The 21,063-nt window shown below is 35.1% G+C and overlaps 1 protein-coding gene across 1 annotated transcript in view; it reads right to left on the bottom strand.

Annotated features, from left to right (window-relative positions):
* The window catches only part of UNC13C (unc-13 homolog C), a 155,548-nt gene extending 143,703 nt beyond the window's left edge, over positions 1-11,845 (bottom strand). The window contains 1 exon segment of the mRNA XM_086620088.1: positions 8,881-11,845. Within this exon segment, the coding sequence (XP_086476214.1) occupies positions 8,881-11,845 (2,965 nt within the window).
* Positions 11,846-21,063: the final 9,218 nt, after the last annotated feature.

Raw genomic sequence — 21,063 nt, 5'->3', positions numbered from 1 at the left:
GTTTTGGTGGTATCAAAAAACTATGGTTCTTCTGAAGACCAGGGTTTTTTTGGCAGTCTCCAGCTTGTCAGACTGATGGTAGTGAGTAAAATGCAGAGCACATTTTAAGCACTCTATCCAACCCCAGGACACATCAGAATGGTAAAGCATGTTATCCATAAAGGCTAAGAGGCATATTTTCTCTCTTGATGCAAACGATAACAGTAAACAGAACCAAGCAATCAATTATAGCCTGTAAAAGCAAACAGATAATTGATTATTGCAAATCTTTCCGTATCACACAGCCAACATTGCCACAAAATATTTGACTTGGATCGCTATATCATGGTCCCCCCTTGCAAGGTGAAGTCCCATCGCATTTCTTCCACAGAAATCCAAGAAAACAGCCACTTGGTTTGATACTAATTGTAAGAATAGTCCCTGAGGACTCTAACAAGCAAAAGCATGTTCCTTGGTGCTTCTTACACTGAACATGAGGATTTCCCTGAGATATGGAAGTTGGTTTGTGGTAAGAACATAGGCAGAAGTAACAGTAGGGCAGGAATTTTAAATAGCTGCCTGGGACATAGGTCAGCGAGCTGCTGACCATCTTGGGCAAAAGAGTATGCGTGCAATAGCAAATAGTTCAGTGCCATAAGAGCAGATGAGGTCAAAGCAGCTGGTACTTAAGACTCAAGTGTTCACACCACAAATTTTTTTGATGCATTAACTACATAACAGTTCTGTGTTTGGTCCTGTGGAATGAAAGCCCATTAGTTGCTGAGCGCATCAGCTGTAATCTTGGAGAGCAAGCCATTTTAAGAATACTCTGCTGTTCAAGGTGGCTAATCCTATGGTTGATAGTTTCATCAGTTTCAACAATAATTTTGCCTCAGCAGGAACTGGAGAGGTTTCAGATATTTTCTCCTATTTAGTGTCCCAGGGAGACACAACTGTGTAGGTGTTCCACTGATCATCTGGAAAATATGCATAAAGAAAAAGTCTGGCACCTGTCCCATGGAAGTAGTCAGAACTTCGCTTTGGCAGCAAAAACCCATTCAGTGGGCAGCAAAAACCCATTCAGTTTCACACTTTATTGTGACATTCTACTTCCCAATAGATCAGAGGAAGATTAAAGCATATTTATGAACTCATGTTTTCCAAGTCATTACCTTTTTTAAATGCATATCTAGGTATTTTTTCAGCCAGTTGCTTTAAAAAGATTCCTTTTATCCTAAAGTAGCATTATAAAATATTGCAGTGTTATTTCTGCTTCTAAAATAGTGATCTGATGTTTTAGAAATAAATAGAAAAAAAAAGATAATTAGAAATAAATAAATAATGAAATAGAAAACATTTCTTAATCTTGGTGATAAAATATTGATTTGCATTCATTTCTACGGCAGAACCACTGTAAGTCCTTGGAAGTGATATTCACGCTCAGGTTTTCTCTTAGCTCTAGCAAATTTATTTTAAATCTGTTTAGGCACAAAAAGGGCAGGCAAATTGCATTAATAATAATCAATATACATTAATTCTGAAGTCAGTGAAAATAGTATTAAATACTCTCCTGTTCTCGTAAAGAGGAGAGTAGTAAAGACTTTCTTCTTTCATGAAGGAAACTAGCACTTTTAATGAATTAATTTAGCTAAAAAAGGAAGTCATCTCTAAACAGAAGTGGTTTGGGGTGGTTTGTTTCATTAGGTTGGTTGGTTTGTTTTTAATAAACAGCCAAAATGTGAACGATTTCTGCTAACCTTACTGATAAAGAATGTGGGAGTTTTTTGCGTTTTGTTTGGGTTTTGTTTTGGTGGTTTAGGTTGTTTGAGGTTTTGTGGGTTTTTTATGTTTAAAGAATAGGTATAGCTATTCCAGCAAAAGGGCATCCGATAACAATATATTTTTTTTCTGGATTCCCAGACTGTTACAGAGGTGTATTTGTGAGACGCATTTTCCTGATGTAATGCATACTGATTCAGTAAGAGTTGCTGTGCTAAATTAAACTGTTGATCTTGAATTTATTTGGTTACTATCCTTATTTCAAAGACATGCAGTATTACAAACTAAAATTTTCTGATAAACATGAAGTCTATAACTACAAAATCAAAATACAATCAGCCATAAGAACACTATTCTGTTTTCTGAAAGATATATTAAACCATTTTTAAAGAATTCTTTCACTTAAGGTTTCTAAAACTTGGGTTATTTTTTTTTAACAGATCTTGAACAAAACGTAACTTCTTGTTAATAGGGGTTTGCTTTTATTTGAATGGTAAAAGTCTCTAAGATGATGATGATCATGATCATGATTACTACTCTCAGTACTATAATTTTCCTTACTCTAATTACTCTTTTGACAAACTGAACATGCAGTAGTAGCAAGCAACTGATGCAGATCACCCTTTCATGAAGTCCTAACTTTAGAGTAGGTGGTGAATGTAACTACTTGGTCTTTCTGCACAGACAAAAGATGGATATATCATCTTTATCATTAACTGATTAGATTCCCACACGTAATTTTTCTAAAGCAACCTTCAGAACGCTATTTTACTCTTGTTATAATACTGGAAGATTTCCAGAGTGTATATCTATACATATATATCTCTATGAAAAAGGATTTTCTAGAATTTTAGCTAAGTAGGTTGAGTGTAGGAATGCATTTTGTTTATCAATTCCTACTCACACCATCTGAAAATGTATTTAGTTTCCCCCTACTTCAGCTTCATACCCCACAAGAAAAAAAAAAAGAAAAAAGTTAAGGATACCAATCATTTTGTTTACCTGACCAAAAGGCAGGCATAAACACGAAGTTAGGAAAGAAAAAAAAAAAAGACAGTTGGAAAAACTGGATTATTAAATTCTGCAGTCCATAGTCATCCCCAATACAGCATCAAAATAGATTCCTTAACTTGCAATAAATCTTACTTCCTCAACACCACACGTCTATTCAAGTGTATAGCAAGGGTATCCATTTCTTCCCCAGCCTGTTTACACAACACAGCTGTTCCTTTGTCACAGTTTTCTGATGTGAATATGGAAGAGAATTTACAGTGATGAAAAGTTTCTGTAATCTACCTGTTCACATTATTTACGTAGGAAGAAAAGAGCAATAGATGAATCAGCATTTGTTGAAAAGCATTATGTCCCCAAATCCAGCTCTTTATACCTTATACAGTAGGTGAATATATTAAAAAAAAAAAAATCAAAACCAACACATTGCATAGAAATTACATCAGCCACACAGCATGCACAATCAGCCCTTATATTAATGAAGACTTTTATCACTCCATCTTAAAAAAAAAATCTCTTAGGGATATGTTAGAATAGAAACAAAATCTTGTACCACTGAATACTATGGTTTCAATATTTCAAAACAGAACAGAAAATTTTGGGGCTTGGTATGGCTGTTAACTCTTATTAATTAGAAGTGTTCCTGTCTGGGCTGTTTCACAATGACACAAAGACTACCTGAAGTATATTAATTCATTAACTTTTTTTTTCTCCATTAGACTGTGCTTATGTCAAAACTGTATAAACTTAAAGCTGCATTAGTTCAAGTCAGCTTGTTTAGATTTAATTACACCTAAGCCTTCATTAGTGCCATGACACAGTTATTCACCAAAAGATAAGTATAAACTTAAGTTTGTATTTAATTTTTTAACAACAAAACACTTGAAGGATTGAGCTGGGATTGACCACAATGGGGTCTTACAGATTTCAAAGAAATCCTGCAAGACCACAAACTGTTACTTTTGTTATGACAATGGCAAACTGATTAAAACAGGGAAAAAACAGCCATTATCAACTTCTTTTATACTGACTGACATCAGCTGTTACTACTGGTCAATGAAGGAATTAGCAGCTCAGTTTGGCATAACACTTGCAAATTGGCATGTTCTATTTTTATTAACTGCTGTAGTATTTTATACACTAAATACTTTATTATTTAGTGTATAAAATATACACTTTATACACTAAATACAGAACTAGAATTCTGCCATCTGACTAGACACTGTTGCCTTACCAAATCTGCACCAGCAGTCTGATAAGGAACTTTATTTAAAAAAAGAAAAACACCACAGACACAATTTACAATATTTTAATTAGTCAACATGGTTACCTCAAGCAATTAAGAAATAAGACGGGATACACGTCTACTTTTCATTTGTTTTTCAAACAACAGTGGTCCTTTCTTAAAGCCCACTTCTCAACACAGCTAATGTAGATTGAGTGTAGGAGAACTCTTTAATATTTAAAAGCAATTTATCTTCTAACAGGCTTCTTATTTCCCTACCACAGTCACCACCAACCAATATGCAATTGCTGTGACCAAGGTAATGGCTTTATTTATCCTGTTTCCACCTGAATGCCTATAAAATGACTGATTCATTTACTAAACAATACCAGATCAATTGGCTTTCATCTAGGCCACAGCACTGATCTTTTCAAGTCCAAATCCAAGATTTATATTCATATAACAATACTGGTACAATACTGTTAACTATAGTTATCAGTTACTAACAACTGTGCACCTATACAAGTGTATTAAAAACAACCATGAAGGAGGTAAGACAAAGAAAACAAAAGCCTGAGTACCACAAGACGAGGTTAAAGTAACTTCTAAAGTCTATACTCTTTGGCAAAATACAGCTGACTCAGGCAGTTTCAGCAAATGGTTATTATAAAAAGGCTAGAAAAGCTGTCAAAATAAGAAAACAGATACTTGTTTCAAAAGACTGTAGTTCAATTAGACAGAGTTTGAAATATGCATTAGTAATATACTTATTTTGCTGACAGCTTTTCTTAATGTGGAACTAAATTACCACACTGTAAGGGGAATGTCATAATATGTTAGTGGTTCCTTTGGTTTCAAACGTTAGCATCACATTTCCTCCTTCAGGCATTTACAAAACAAGGTTGTATTGATAATGATCTCTAGGTTCTGTTCTTCAGACACCACTAAACGCAATACAAATCCTTCCTATAAAACAACAGAAAACCCACTTTAATCCACAGTTAAAGAGGCAACTCCCACCCTGGCCCCTGTAATCTGGCTTGCCACTGTATGTATGTATAAAGCAAAAAGAGTTCACCCATCTTGACACCATAAGCAATCTACAGGTTACTCTGTGGCAGAAAATTCAGGTCAAAGGCTTTTTAAAATCTGACCAATCACCAAACAATCAGCAAGATCTTCATTAACTAGATCAAGAAACTATTTCTCATAAACTACCATTCCTAGAAAGTCTATGTTATCATTAAAAGCAACTCAGAAGAGTGCATGCAACTCTGGAGCTTATCCAGAGCGACAGTTTCATCAGGGGAGGGAATGATGCTTATTCTAAGACACCTGGAAAAGATAATAAGACAGGGATTGAATGAAATAAACCACTAGGGAAAAAGCAAGCTACAAAATAACAAGTGAGGACTGGAACAATAAAGAAAACAGTAAGAGTTATTCTTGATTACAACGTACAAAGAAACAAACCACTGGCTAGCATTTCTCTGATATTTTTCTGAAAAGCCATCAATCCTTCCATTAATATTCATGCATCATCACAATGCCTCTGTATCCTTACAGAACTTCAAATCCAAGGATTACTCATGTACCGCTCACATCTCCTCTCATCCATATACCTTATTACTTTCATTTCAGTATGAAATGTCTCCAAAACCACGTTGTAATAAATAATACATGAGCAATCAGTCCATAGTGTATTTTTTCTCTCCAGCTAGAGACAGAGAATAGGACTATCCAATGGGACTCTTCTTAACTAGTAAATTATTTATGTACCAAAGTTTCAACGACCTTACCTCATGTGTTATTAGAATGAAAATAATAGCATTCTAAACCTTTCTTTTGTACTAAATTGGAGAAATTACACTAACTGTATTATCTGGCTATATATCTGGTTGGCCAGATTGCTGTCTACCTGCTCCTGCTTACATGGAGAGATGAAATAATTCATTAAACAACAGGTTATGGTTCAATTATAGAATGAAGATTAATTCAAGGAACTTGATCTGCAACTAGTACTTTTCCATTCGCAAATAAGAAATCATAAGTTGACTCTGAATCAGTTATAGGGGTGAGAGAGTAAAAACAAAAAACACCCCATCTACAAAAGTCATATAAACCCTAGATCAGCTGTTAGTCACTTTTTCTTTAAAGTTATTGCTGCTCCTGCACATCTTAAAAGGAAGATATAATATCTCAAGCGACTACTTGCTCAAATGATAAATTAAGTATTCACTGGACATGTATGAATCCACATGTAAAAAAGGAAAGGCAAGTTGTGAAAACTGATAGGCAACAAACTGTGCATTTTGTGTTTTGCAGAACTCCTTTAAGAATTGATTTACAAAATGTTGTTTCTCACACTAAAATCAAAATTGTTGTGCAATTCAAGTAATAAACACAAGTTAAACAGGTCGTGTTTTGTCTTAGAGGACAAACTGACATTAAGATGACATCCTTCTTCAAAGACTGCATACAAAGTACTCAAAAAACTTATTTCCTTATCACAGAATAGTTGAGGCTGGAAGGGACCTCTGGAGGTCATCTTGTCTAACAACCCTGCTCAAGACGGGTCACCTAGAGCAGACTGCCCAGGACCACGTCCAGATTTTTTTGAATATCTTCAAAGATGGAGATTCCATCTGTGAATTCTATTATCTGTGAATAGACAGTATATAATATCAGTCATCCAAGTTCACTGAAAGTAAAAGCAAGAAAGATTTTACTCCAGTAATACCGTATGCCACTCAGCAGAAGCAGTTTTTCAGGTAATATAATCTTTTAGTAGACCACTCCAGCTAGGAAATATATTTTGAAAGTTTTAAATTCTGAAGAACTGTTAGGTGTTCTGCAGACATTAAAAGTTAAAATATTATATTCATGCATTAGATAGAAGCAATGAAAGACTATTTTGTTAATAAATATTGCCAGGTATGCTACAGAACCTGAAGATACAGTAGTAACAAACTAGTTTGTGACTGCTGAGACAGAATCCTTGATTGAAACACATTTCCTTCCTGTTGGTGTGGAAAACAAAATGTGGAGAGAAAACAGAACTGCTACTCAAGGGTCAATGCGTATTATTTTCAGACCGATCTGAGAAGTCATGTTGTTGTAGCAGTTCATCTGTAAATTCCCTTCACCCTCTTGCTATATTCCCTTCTCCTTTATTTCAGTAGAAACAAAAACGGAGATCCTAGTATGACATTTTGTAACCATGCAGACATTTTATGCCCTATAGACTGCACACAATAACACATTTTTATAAACTGGCTTTGGTGTCAGTTGGCTTCTCTCTAAATATACTATAAGAAATGCTTCAGTAATTCAGAAGAAAAGAGTCAATAGACTATGAGACTGAAAGAGGTCTTTCACTTGCTAGGTTAAAAGAACAAATACATTTAATATATAGAACTGATAACATGAGGTGTAATATTGAAGTTAGTTCTCATTTTCTAACAGCCTATGTTATCTAATAATGTATACAAATGCACAGACTTTAAATAGTGGAACCAACTGGGGTTTCACTATTTCGGGTCTCCCCTGTGTAACTTCTTTAAGTAGGTTCTCAAGCCTTTATATGCCTATTGTACAACAATGACTAAGTAAAATGACAGTGATCCCCCTCTCCCATGCCTCAAAATCATGAAAAAGTAATGAAAAATACTAGCTATTACTAACTGTTGCTTTATACACACACCATCTAGTGTCTAACATAGTACTGTAGAAAAACATCTACAAAATGCAATTCTACAATCTAGTGTCTTTTTTTGAATGTAAAAATAGACTTCAAAATAAACTTTCATATTAGCAATATTCAATTGCTTGTGTAACATACTTTCAACTTGACTATACGTTTATTGTAAAAGCAGTTGTCCATGTACAAAAGAAACTTTATAGTAGCTCAAGCTTTGGATGTTCATTAGTAGTAAATACAAATCTTTGGCCAAAGGCCCAGTTCATCTTTAAAATGAATGTATCAGATGATTATTTTTTCAAGGCAGATAAAGAAAGCAAAGATTCAGTCAAGGTGACAATTACCATCTGGCTAGCTACAGTAATTATGTGCTCCCAATTAGATGTATGTGCAATATTATAACATTAGCATTACAGTATATCTTAATATTGAAAATCACCACATTTGTGTATTACTATAGGAATTAAAGTTATGCATATGACTGCCTGCTTTCAAGTCTGTTAACACAAAAGATAAAGATCGTGAACAAATATGCGTCAACACCCCCTGTGAGTTAAGCTCCTTTCTACCACCTCTTTATACGTGGATGCTACCATTTACACTCTCGTCTCTCCTCCACACCTTTCTCTTCCTTTTGGGGACTGACTACTTGTTTGAGGGCTTAATGGGAGCACAACTAAGCACTGAATTAAAATCATTTAGACTTGCAATCTCACAAGTACATAACAAGTTATAGGTTGCATACAAGATGCAGAACACTGCTCATCCGGGTGAATATAGAACCAATCATGTGTTGAAAATAGCTAAAGAAAGCACTGGATTACTGAAACTCTGGATTACTCCTGTGAATGCATTTATAAAGCAATAAGAAAACTAAGAACAATGTACTAATTTAGTTCTTTTTATAAGATTTCAATCTTGTAAAATTTAATTTTCAAGTTACTGAAATTCAAAGCAATACAATATGTTTGACTAAACATATTCAGAAAATTCCTTCAAAACAAACTTGTAACATTTTTGCCTTTTGACTTCCATGGGACTATTTCACCCAATGAAAAAAACAGACATAAGCAGAATTTTTGTCACCAAATTTGATGGAAGCAAGATCAGCTACCGTAAAGAAATTAACATCCAACTCTAGTAAGAACACTGTTTTACTTAAAAGACAATATTAAAATACTATTACCTCCAGCAAAGATCTTCTCTTCCAAATCATTCATTTGTTTCTTGTATGCTTTTAAAGCAGCTTCTTTAAATGATGGTCGTATTCTTTTTTTCTTTGGAGTTTCAATAAGCAACTCTGGGACATTCTGATTTTCATCTTCCCTTACTTCTATGATAGCAGCCATGTCACTTTCGACTTCCAATATCTCTTCACTGTCCACACTGTCAAGCTGCGTATCGTATTGCTCCTCTGGTAGTATTGTATATGGAGTTTCATACGAAAGCTGCCCCGGTTCATATTCTTGGACCTGCTCACTAGTTTCACTGCTATTAGTTCTATTTTCTAGTTTAGCAAGGACTTGTTCCATTACTTCTACGTAGTCTGTTTCATTCTCACCAGGTGGTTCAATTAAGTCTTCCTCATACTCTGCTTTGTAGCAATAAGGCTCAGCATAAACATCAGAATCTAGTGTTGTACTTGATTCATTTGCAGTAGACTGAGATAAAGTTCTAAACCTTCCCATGAAAGATGATCCACTGTCTTCATATCCACTTAAACTTTGTGTACTTTTATTCCAGACTACTTCTAAAGCTGACTTGGCACGTTGAAGTGTAGATCCAAATTTAGGAAAGCTGAAAGTCTTATCAGAAAGGTCTATGCTTAATCGGCTATGCCATGATTTAGGGGCTGTTTCTTCCGAGTCATCACTTGGTAGTTCACTCTGACTTCGGTACATCATAGGCAATCTGTTTTGATTCTGATAAGAGGAAATAGAATTTGTTTCCTGATAATCATCGTATTGACCAGTCCACTGACTTTGTGATTCGCTATCAAGGCCTGGACATGATGGAGAAGTACCATCAAGGGTTAAATCATAGCTTTCAGTATCATACTGGAGGTCAGAACTTTGGCACTTTCCAAAATCTGTCTGTTGATCCGAAAGGCTGCTCATGTCATACACAAAAACTTCCTGTGTGGACGAGTCTAGGCCCAAATCTGCTCCTTGTTCCAACTGATTCCAATCTTTCCATGGGGAAAGATCATCATGTAAAGAAAGCTGAGAATCACTATAGAGGCTTTTGTCTCCAGATACACATATTATTCCATTGCTTACTCCACTGTCAACAGTTTCTGTATTCTCTACTTCATTTTGCTCTGGATACTGTTGCATATCTTGGACAAAAGTCTGTTCCTGGGAACTGTCGTACCAGTTTGTAGAATCGTCTTGCCTTCGCTGCCAAAGTTCTCGATCGGAGGAAGACAACAGTGAACTGCCATTTGTTCTGCTAAAATACTGATTTTCTGAAAAATCCTCAGAGTAAGACTGACACAATTTTGAGAAATCTGACTCTGAACGGCTAAGTTTTGGTGTTGCAAAGTCGTTCTGCAAATGCCACAAAGGAGCCATGTCTGAATAATAGGTCTTTGATTGTTTTTCCATGTTGTCAAATTCTGGTGACTGATTGCCATAATTTCTTCTGTGTGAAAAGGTGCTGTTGTCAGCAGTTCTATTAAGGTCTTTAGTATGTGGGGACTCAATACTCCCCTTTGCAGTGCTTGTTTTTACTTGAAGTGCTGATTTAGATATCTTTGCATAACTGTTCTTATTTATATCTGATTCCAAGTCTTTATCACTGTCAGGTGACTCCCAGTCATGCATTTTTGTTTTCGTCTCCACAGTTAAAAGCTTCATATCCATACTCTCATATGTCTGAGAGGAAGGTAGTCCTCTTTCTTTTTTGTCTTTTATGTCATGGGAAAATATATCTGTAGAAATTCCAATGCCAGTTCCCTTAAGTTTATAAGACTTTTTTAAAATCAAATCTCTCTGTTGTGATGACTCAAAGTAAACAAGAATGGGTCTTGGCTTTGCATTTGGACAGTCTCTTTGTTGTCCCAGTCTTTGGGCAAACTCAATTTTAATAGAGCTTTGTGCCTCTGAAAACCCCATTTTATCTATTAATATTTTGTAAACTATGCTTTCAGTTTTTTCAAGCCTCTCTTCAGGCACATTTAGAAACCTCAGACTTGCTTTGTTTCCTGGATGGCCTATCTGCTTAATGTAGTCATGTATATCCCGAGTTTCTCTTCTGGACTGTACAAATCCAGTTCGCAATTGTTCAATTTCATTCTGTACAACTTCAACACTACTAGAAATCTCATCAATTGATTGTTTCAGAGCATTAACATGCCCTCTTAATTCAGAAAGTTCTGTTTCAATTTGACTTATTCCCTGAAGCTCTTTGAAGATCATTTCCATAACATCATGGGTTTGACTAATACAACCTGTTGAACTAAAGCCAGGTTCTAGAGTATTTGATTTCTGGTGACGGCCAGTTCTGTCTAGAGATTTACTTCTTAAGCCCCATGTTTTCTTCCATGTACTTAGTTCTGAGTCTGATGAGACACATTCTTGGCTCTTCTTCCATTTCCTTAGTTTTCTTAAAGCTCCAAGTTTCAGTGTGTGTAAAGTGCGTTCTCCATCTGAACTTCCATCAGATGCTGCAAGGCTGCTTAAGCTTTTTCTGTTCCGTCTCACAGGCATTGTGTGTGATAAGTATTCGTTTTTCTTGCTATTACTTTTTACTTCACTTAATGACTCAGAATATGAACTGTCATTTGAAGACAGATCTTGAACTATATCTTCATTATTGTTGTTTGTTACAAAAATGTGCTTTTGCAGTCCATTGGCTATAGCAACTCTGTAACTGAATGTTGGAGAAAGTGAAAATTCTCTATTACTTTCCTCTTCTTCAGCTGATAAGTTGCGTGCAGATGGACACTTGGCAATCTTTTTAACAGTGCTTTTTAAAGTATTTGAAAATTTTGGATTCTTTGTTTGTCCAATCTGAGTTAAGTCTTGTTCCTTTTTGCTCTGACAACTCTCTTTCCTTTTTGTACTATTTCCCGATTTCTTTGTAAACATTCCTTTGCAAATCTTATGTATGTAAGATGAGATCAGGCTCTTTAAGAGGGCAGAAACCATGGAGTGTAATTTATGTTAAGCTGTTTCCATAAAACACAATTTTTGATCCAGACAAGTATTTGTATCTCCAACAGTGTCATCAGCAAATATTTCATCAGCAGAGACTATAGACACAAACTACTGATGCTCTGGTATCATTAGACAGGAAAGAAAAAATAAAAAAATGTTCACACATCTGCTTGTTCGAAGCCAAATCCTGAAGGGGTTTTGTACATCTTGCCAAATCTCACTCTGTTGCGCATGGCTTCTCGAAGTGTCTAAAAAGGAGGGAAGGACATTACAATGGCTGCCAAACAAACTCATTCAATAACACTGATGTTGTTTTAACTGGGTTACAATGGAAACACAGAGGTGTTAAGTATTTATTTATACTTCGCCTATAATTGTCTGAATAGAATTTTTCTTGAACAATTGAAGCTGAAAGCAGTTCTACGCAAATATCCTTAACATAAACGAATAAGCTACACTTACTTACAGGTGTCTTTGTCCAGTTTAATTGCTCTGACCTTAACTGAGATATTTGGTATTAATGCTGTCTGCTTTCTTTCAGAGTAATGACATTTCAATTGAGATCTATGTGATACACAGCAGTGGTCAAAAAACTGAGAAGGGAACAAGCTATTACTAGCTAGTAAAATAGAAGTAAAAAAGTCTCTCTTGGTTCATCTTTTGTAGCAAGGTAGGATTCTGAGCAACAAATCAGTGTTGTATCCATGAAGTACTGTTCCATTTTGAGACAGAATTATGCAAATGACTATGGCGTGAGAAATAGATGCTTTCTTTTTATACTAGTCTAACATATGTTATGGTAAACCAGGGCTTAAAGTGGGCATACCTTCTTGGTCTCTATTTAAAGACAAAAAAAAAAAACCACCATACCGCACTCTAGAAAATAACAGAAAATCGTAATGACAACTGATGGAACATTCTCGTCCAGGTTACTAAGTTTTACATTTTTTTTTTGGTCACAGAAGAAAAAAAAAAAAAGAAACCAAACAAACAAAAACCAAACCTACACAAAATAAGAGGAAAAGAGAAATGAATAAGATTTACAAGTCTCAGGACAAAAAACAGGTGTCATTACAGCAGGAAAGCAACTTGATCTAAACCATGGAAGAGTAAGAAAAGATTTTGAGAGTTATCTGGAAGCTTCTATTCCATAAAACAAAAGCTTGTACTCCGTAGAAACGTAGTCAATGCATTTTAAACATATAAATGTATTTTTCGGTACAGCATGTAATTCACTTCCCAGTCTCATAGCTGCAGAATAAAGACAAGACAAATAGCTCAAAAATCCAACAAAAAACTATGTCTTAAAATGGCCATTTCCTTTTCTAAACCAGCTAAAAATTCTTTGGCACAATAAGAAGTTTATTTAGATAGAGGGTATGTGAAGGGTTAAAATTTGCTCTGTGGTGTCTTAAGAGGTGTAAAGGATATGAACTGTCCTACTCCTCTGCAAACAGCATGGCACTATGTGAAACATGACGGTCCACTCACACATGTCAAAATCTGGTCTTTTTATAACAGTTTGTCTTCACTGACCTTACTATTATACTTATGTTACAGTCCATAAACACCAACTCCTGATTCATACTGCAGTGGCACTATGCTGAATAGAGCCCAAGCAAAGCTGGCAAAAGCCTGGTTGGCTTCTAGATTCCTGGAACAAAGGATGAAAACAGACGTTGCTTTTCCAGTTATAACAAATTTGGGATGCAGCCCAAGAGCAAGCAGAACAAGATTAGGCAACATTCTTCACCCGTCCCAAAGCTGCTGCCTGTTATTTTTTAAAAGGTGAAATATTTGTGGAACATGAATCCCATTTTTAACAAATATGCATCAGCATAGCTCTTGTGATTTCTTTTTCTTCCACGCTTATGTCTGATGTCGGAGTATTAAGAGTGAATTAAGAGCATGCAATGTTTGGAAGCAAAAGAACACTCAATGAGACTGCATGGAATTTTCAAGGGATGCAAATGGCATCTCTCAGAATATTACGCAGCTCTCACTAGAGCCAAGGCTGCCTTGTTTTCTAATATTATTAGTAGAGGAAGGAACCATCCTGGGACACTTTTCAATATCAAAGGCATGTTTCTAGATGTAGAAACACTTGTTGACCATTCACCTCTTACACTGAATGTTTGTAACCATTTATTGAATAAGATCTGAAGTGTGACTGCCTGCCTCTTCTGTCCACACAACCACAGCTTTTTAAGTGCCTTCTTATATAAACTTCACTCAGATGATTTGGACATTCTTCTCATTGAAGAGACTTCAACAACATATAAACAAGCTAGAACACTTGTTTACGGGCTCAGGCTACAAAATATCAAGAAATAATGTAAGTTATCATTGGAATCTGGAACATTTCCATTTATTTAAAATAAGGTTTAATTCTTTTCTGTAGAAGCATCTTGACTTCATAGCCAGCCATGTACATGTTTTATCCAATGCCTAACCTATGCTTTTTATCAGAGGTAACTGAAAGTGTTATAAAGAGCTGCAAATTCAGTACTCAATTTATTCAAACCCAGTTTCTGACAATTAAAAGTTGTGCTGTTACAAACACACAGAGATCTGCTAAATGGAGCAGATTTATGTTCTCTCATGCGAGTTCCATTCCATCTCAGGGATATTAGTCACATGATCTGTTCATCAGTTTATAGCCTACCATTGCTCTGTCAAATACTCATTTTCTAAATTTGTGTACCTCCACATAGAATCAAGCTTGATTCATCATAGGTCTCATTCATTATTTTTTTTGTAAAGATTTGGATAGGAATGTTCTTGCAATTTTAAATCAGTGTAGGTTAAAACTCTAGGAAATAGGGAACAATCTTTTGAGAAGCACATAGGACTAGGTCAATTATTTGAATGAGCTGTAAGTTGTCATTCAGTGATTTTCTGGTTTTGTCCAGATGTCTCAAACCATCATGGTCCCTTTTTTTTTATTTTCACTTTGCTTGTTTATTGACTTAAATCAACTTATATAATAGTTGAGCATAGATGGGTTAACCCCTTCGAACCAAAAGGAATCAAGTTGAAATTTTTACAGCAGTACAAGTATAGATCTCATGCTAGATGGTTATAGAGGAGGAAACTGGAAAGTGTTATGGATTGTGAGATTAGAAATTGTTAATGGTTCCTTCTGTAAAGAAAGGACACAATGATGCTTCCTTCAACTTTTTACCCTTAGCAAGTCTGAATATAGACTTTTGTCAATCAACATGATGGTGAACATTTCAAGGATACTGTTGACAACAACGCATTGTCAGAATAAAACTTGTCAGTTGGAAGCATCACATATAAAGAATCTTATTCCCAAATCTAAAACTAATGTGTCAGGTAGAAGCAGAGTGGAATGGGCCAGGTTAAGAATGATATATTTTTAAATAATGGAAGCAGTGTATTTTAGTTACATGTCTGAACACTAGATTCTCATGGATTCATGATATATTTTTTTCCTTTTTATCAAATCCTGTCCTCTATTTTTATAAAGAAAAAAATTGAATCATCTTCAACAAATAATTTAAAAACAATATTTAGATCACTGCTGACCTTCAGTTCAGATCCCAGTAAATTAAGCTGTAGAGTAGCAGCCCTTTCCCTTCAGAGGTAGTTTTGTGGATGCAGACTGTCCCTTAAAAAAAGCTAGAAACAGGCATAACCATAGCCCAGCTTAAACTTTACGCTACTAATTAACTACAAGGGGCCTGTGTGTATTGGAAGGGGACAGGAAAAAGATAAGACTGCACTTCAGTCTTCCTCACAACACCAAGACAGTAGGGGAAAACAAAACACATCCAAAAAATCTTTTTCAGCAGCAATAGCACTCTGCATTACTGCCAACATAGTCACTACTGCCTATAGGCAGCAACATCTATTTGTGATATGCAAAATGCTTCACAGAAATGAATTAATCACACATGACCAAAAAATTGTAAACAATCCACTTTGCAGCCACAGAAACCGAGGCTAAGAGAAATTCTCTTACTATCAGGAACATAAGAAATTAATAACAGAATAATTAAAATTCAGATCTACAGATTTCTCAGGTATAGTCTGTTACTAGTCTTATGGTCACCTGGGAATAAGGTTATCCTGACATAACTGTACTTACCATTAGCGTACGTGTGTAGGGTGAAACCTACACTAGCTTTCTTTAGACAAGTATAACAGTGTATATTCCAGATTGCTTCATTAGTTTACTATGCCAGTAGCGTTATACTGACAATCACCTCAGATAACCTAATTCAGAAGAACTTCATTTGGAACATTATCTGCTCCTTTATATTCTTAAATTGTCCTTTGATTCTCAAATACTGGCATTTTAAAATCTGTGTTATTGGTGAGTTTCTCAAGGTAAAGTGATGCTCATCTTAGTACTGCACATGCTGACCTGCAGACCCTGGCAAAGACAGGGACAACAGCAGGAAAGTAGTTCTGCTTTCTCTTTCGGATAATTACTCTCTGTTCCAGGAATTCCTCAGGTTTTCACCCGCAGAGCTTTCCCGTATCCTATTACCCCCTCCAACATTCACATGAGAGCATGGAGTGCTATCAGCACTTGCTCCTTTTGGCTAGAAAGCTATTCCTATTGTACGTCAGTATAATCTGGAAAGTTCACTATACCTGCTTAATTATCTGGTGATACTTCTTTATGGATCCTGCTATGTATCTAACCACCATTAAACAAGTTGCCTTTCTATTTATGGGGAATGTTACCAATACAACTAACCACCAAATTGCTGTTTCAAACCCCACTCTAAGGAGACTACAATCTGTTTGGTTTTTTTAACCCACAAGGCCTACTGTTGTCCTGAAAAGCTTGCACATACGCTCATCAAGTACACTATGGAATCCAATCTAAATATTTAACAGTCATACTGCAAGACTGGTCATTCATGGCTGTTACTTATCTGTTTCTTTCAGCATACAACTTATTCAAGTTTAAGGATAAGATGGAAGTAGGACATACTTAAAACTGACTTTGGGTCACAGTGATTTAAAACAGTGTCTGAAACAGAAACCATATATAAAACTTTATATTAGTGAATTAACTCAGTGGTTTAACAGTTATTTGCAATTAAACTACTTTGTAATATATAGAAGCATATTGTCTTCAGGACAGCTTAGAAGAAAATGTAAATTCTCAGCTAGATAGAAAGTAATCATTCTGGAGAGAAAAGCTGTCTTCATTGCTCCCCTACTGCTATGACCACTATGGGAAAATAAAGGACTTTTTTTTTTTTTTCAAAGATGTTTTTTCCTCAATTACTGTTGATTACAGACAAGTTGGAAAAAAAAAAAGCTTATTTTGCAATAATTTTCCTTGCTTTTTTAGTTATACTATTCTCCACATCCTTGTGTGTATTCGTAATAGTTGTATTTCTTTCTGAGAAGTCTTGTTACAGCAACTGTGAGGCTAAAGTTGCCCATCAATTACCTATGAACTACTAATAAAATTGTTGAAGACATTTATTTACTTGTTTAGAAACAAATGTGTAGTAAGGTATCTGTATTACAAATATGAAAACTATACTTGAAGCAATTTTCCCATAAAGACAATGCCCTTGTCTAGAACCAAAACGAAAAGATTTGCCTAATATAGTAGATAAATACTTAAATGTAAAAAGCTGTTGAACAGATTCCTAAAGTTAAAGTGTGCTCCATTTGGATAGCTTTGTACAGAATCATAAAATACATGAATATATTAATGCACACAACGGTTAAAAGATCGCCGATGACTTGGAGCACAGCTTCACACCATTTGGCTAAAGGTACTAATGTTTCTACTTGTTTCCTCAACTTTTTAAATGAAAAGAAGAAAAAAGAAGATACTATAGTACATAAAGACAGTAACAGTGAACCTGAGAGTCCTTTTCTCCCCTTCTACAGCTGTATGTACGATGTCAGCTGTCTTCCATAAACTTATTTTAGTCAATACTGTCACTTCAAAAGTTGCTAAGATTTAGAGATAATTCCACCCAATAGTCCATTCCTATTTAAATGCTGGCTACAAAAGGAATGGAAAACCTGCAGAGGGAAAACTTATTTGCTGACAAGACAGGGATAACTGTATTACTAAGTACCAGGCCTATTAGGTTCTAAGTTAGACTATTACATGCAGGCTATTATGTCAGATTACCACAAATATACAAAAGATTTACTGTATAGATACAAAATAATCAGAACCTATTTGATGCCTTTGAAAAATAGAAAGCATCAACATGCATTTGACCAAATTTCAGCTCTGTCCTTAATTTTGTCTGAGTTTTTAATAAGTTTTCTTTAGAGTATTAAACCCTGAGAGCCCAAGTGATTTAATTTACACTGAAGCATAACACATATGCAGAGGATATATTTACAGTATACCGAGTGTACATTCAAAGTCTCATATAACACTAACACTTCAAATTTTCCAGCAACTTTAAACAACTTCTATAATAATTACATTAGAAAATATATTTTTAAAAAAATTTCCTCAACTTTCTTCCAAGTATAGAATTTTAATCCTCTAATTGTACTGGCCTGAGCCTTGGCTTGGAATGGGAAATTCTCTGCCCCAAATTAGATCTCTTTTGGACAGAGATCACCATGTAGTCTGAGACCAAGTGTGCACTACATCGCTCCAAACGATATAGGTTATTTTAGAAAGCTGTGGGGTTTTTGTTTGGTTGGGTTTGGGGGGGATTTTTTTTAACTCCTTACAAAAATTATCTGTGAAGTGTTTTGATTAGGAAAACAACTACAAATGGGTAAAGTGTTACTTGTAAGCCCTCTGGATCGCATTCTTCCCCCACAAAAAGGTTTAAAATATTTTCTATAACGTAGTTAACTAAAAAAAAATTCAATTAATTTTTTAGAACACAAAGTATGAAATAAAGTTTTTGATAAAGAGGTCTTTCATTTGATAAATGGTAGCAATCACCTGTGACACTTGCATTTGAAAAATGCCAGAAGCACAAACCACTATAACTACTGTTGACAGCAACATAGACTAGGATGAGTAGGCACACACAGAGAGGAACCATGCTTGCTAAAGACCTGAAATGACATTCACTGATAAGAATGGTAGACATTAAACATAACTCTAAATTTGCTGCAAAAATTTGATGAGAGAAAAATTTTCTTTCTTTGCTTCATTATACTGACAAATATGGAGTGATACTTAGATTTCCACCTGAAAAGGAGAAGTAACTTTTGAGCTATCAACCTAATTGAATGACACAGATAAGAAAAACAAAACCTGTACAGGAACCTTCTTAGGTGCCAAGGAATTTTTATGCTTCAGAGCTTCTGTTTCATTGTAATGGTCTCATAAGGCAGAATCTACTATACTACTTCATTCTTCACAACACTACAGTTAAAAGAAAATTTGGACTTTTCAGTCCTCCTTGAGACTTTAATGAATTGAGAGATATTCTGAGCTATCAGTCCTCTCTTGCTTGATACTACTCTGCAATCCCAGTACTCCACCTGTGATTCTCTAAGTGTTTCCACAGCAATACGTAGTCATTATGATAATGCTGTGCTGACATCACTGCAGGATCAAACAAATGGTATAGTGACAGAAAGCCTTTATACAACTCTCTTCAGGTTGTGTAAATTCCACTGAAAAAAAACCCCTCATTGATCTTGCATTATGACTCCTTTCTATACGAAAGGTCTTTGAGATGACGGTTAACTATAATTTCTATCATAATATCCTTTACAAAAGTAATTTACGATGAACAAGACATGTTTAAACCTTAAATACTACTTTTCACTCCTCTTAATGCTTTTAGACTCAACAGCATTCTCTTAACACTTTTCTCGGTATGTTGATTTATACGGTAAGAATTAGCACCGATTTTTAGAACATTAAATGTGTCGAGTAACCTTACATTTTCAATTGCCAAATCGTAGTTGTGTATTATACTAAAGACACCTATTTTATATAATCACCGACAGCTTCATTCAGGAAACAAGCATTTTATCACCTCCTCTGTGAAAAATAACTACAACTTTATGATCAGAGTTTATTTTCACATCAGAAAGCAATTAAATAATGTTACACCAATGAATGCTTTTAAGGCACAAGAATTCCTGTCAGCCAAGGGTTAACATCAGTATTAAGATGCTGGCACTGATATTAACCCTTTTTGTATCAACATGCTATAAAAAAAAAAAATCTTTCTTACAACTGGGCTGCATTCAAATTAGAAATGCAATAGAATGTTTCAAGAGATTTCGGGACTATTGAGCAATCAGATGAGCATTATTTTCAATGTCTTAAATGTTTTTAACACATGTTTACTAGACATGCCCATTATAAGACAACTATTAGTGTCCTTAGTTTAGCTTCATGTTCTGTTTCAATTATTACATACAATCAGTACTCAGTTGAAAGAAAATATTATTAATATGACAAAAAATGCAATAGGACTCAGGTGACTAAAGAAAGTTGGAAGTAATGAATATAGTCAGATTTTTGTATCTGCATAATTCTTCCTCTTAAAGTAAAATGAACCATCAATCTCACAGTAAGAAATTAGTTTCAGCTACTACTACTTGGCCTCTGGAATTGCAGAACGCAAAATACTAATGTTATCTTCTTGAAGCTAAAAAGATGGACGAAAAAGTATTTAATAGCTACAGGGTTTTTTTAGGTTGTGGATTGGGGGAGGTACAGGACAGAAGGTATTCTAACACGTAGGTTTAGCTGTGGAATAGAATCAAGCATATATTCTAAGCAAGCTGCCTCTTCAAAAGCAAGCTGTACGGTGTTCATCTTGAAGATTAATCAAGACCCAGAAATACATAAGCATCCGTAAAGCTCAATTTATTACTAATCCTGTCATGAACTAGGAGAAAAGTACAGACAGATACAAGCAAAAAATACTATATTTTCACCATGTATTCATACATCTAAATTATTTATCCTTTTATAGCAATTAAAACGTCTTAACTCATTGTGAAATCAAATATAGTGTTTCACTCAACTTACATTGTGAACTTACCAACATTACAAAATAAACCCCCCACTTTTTAATGAAGTGTTGATTCTTAAGTCCACAAGCCCAGACAGTTTCATCAACATTACAGCATTAGAAAGCAAATCAGTTACAAATCAATGCCTTGCATTAGCTAGAACAGTGGGAGGTACATTCAGAATGAAAATAAGGAAAGGAAAGGAAACAAAGGAAACCGAAAAATGTATGTAGACTAGACAC

The sequence above is a fragment of the Tauraco erythrolophus genome, chromosome 14 (genome assembly GCF_009769465.1).
Source record: "Tauraco erythrolophus isolate bTauEry1 chromosome 14, bTauEry1.pri, whole genome shotgun sequence".
Lineage (NCBI taxonomy): Eukaryota > Metazoa > Chordata > Aves > Musophagiformes > Musophagidae > Tauraco > Tauraco erythrolophus.
The sequence above is the reverse complement of the archived record's forward strand: the minus strand, read 5'-3'. Positions and strand labels throughout refer to the sequence as shown.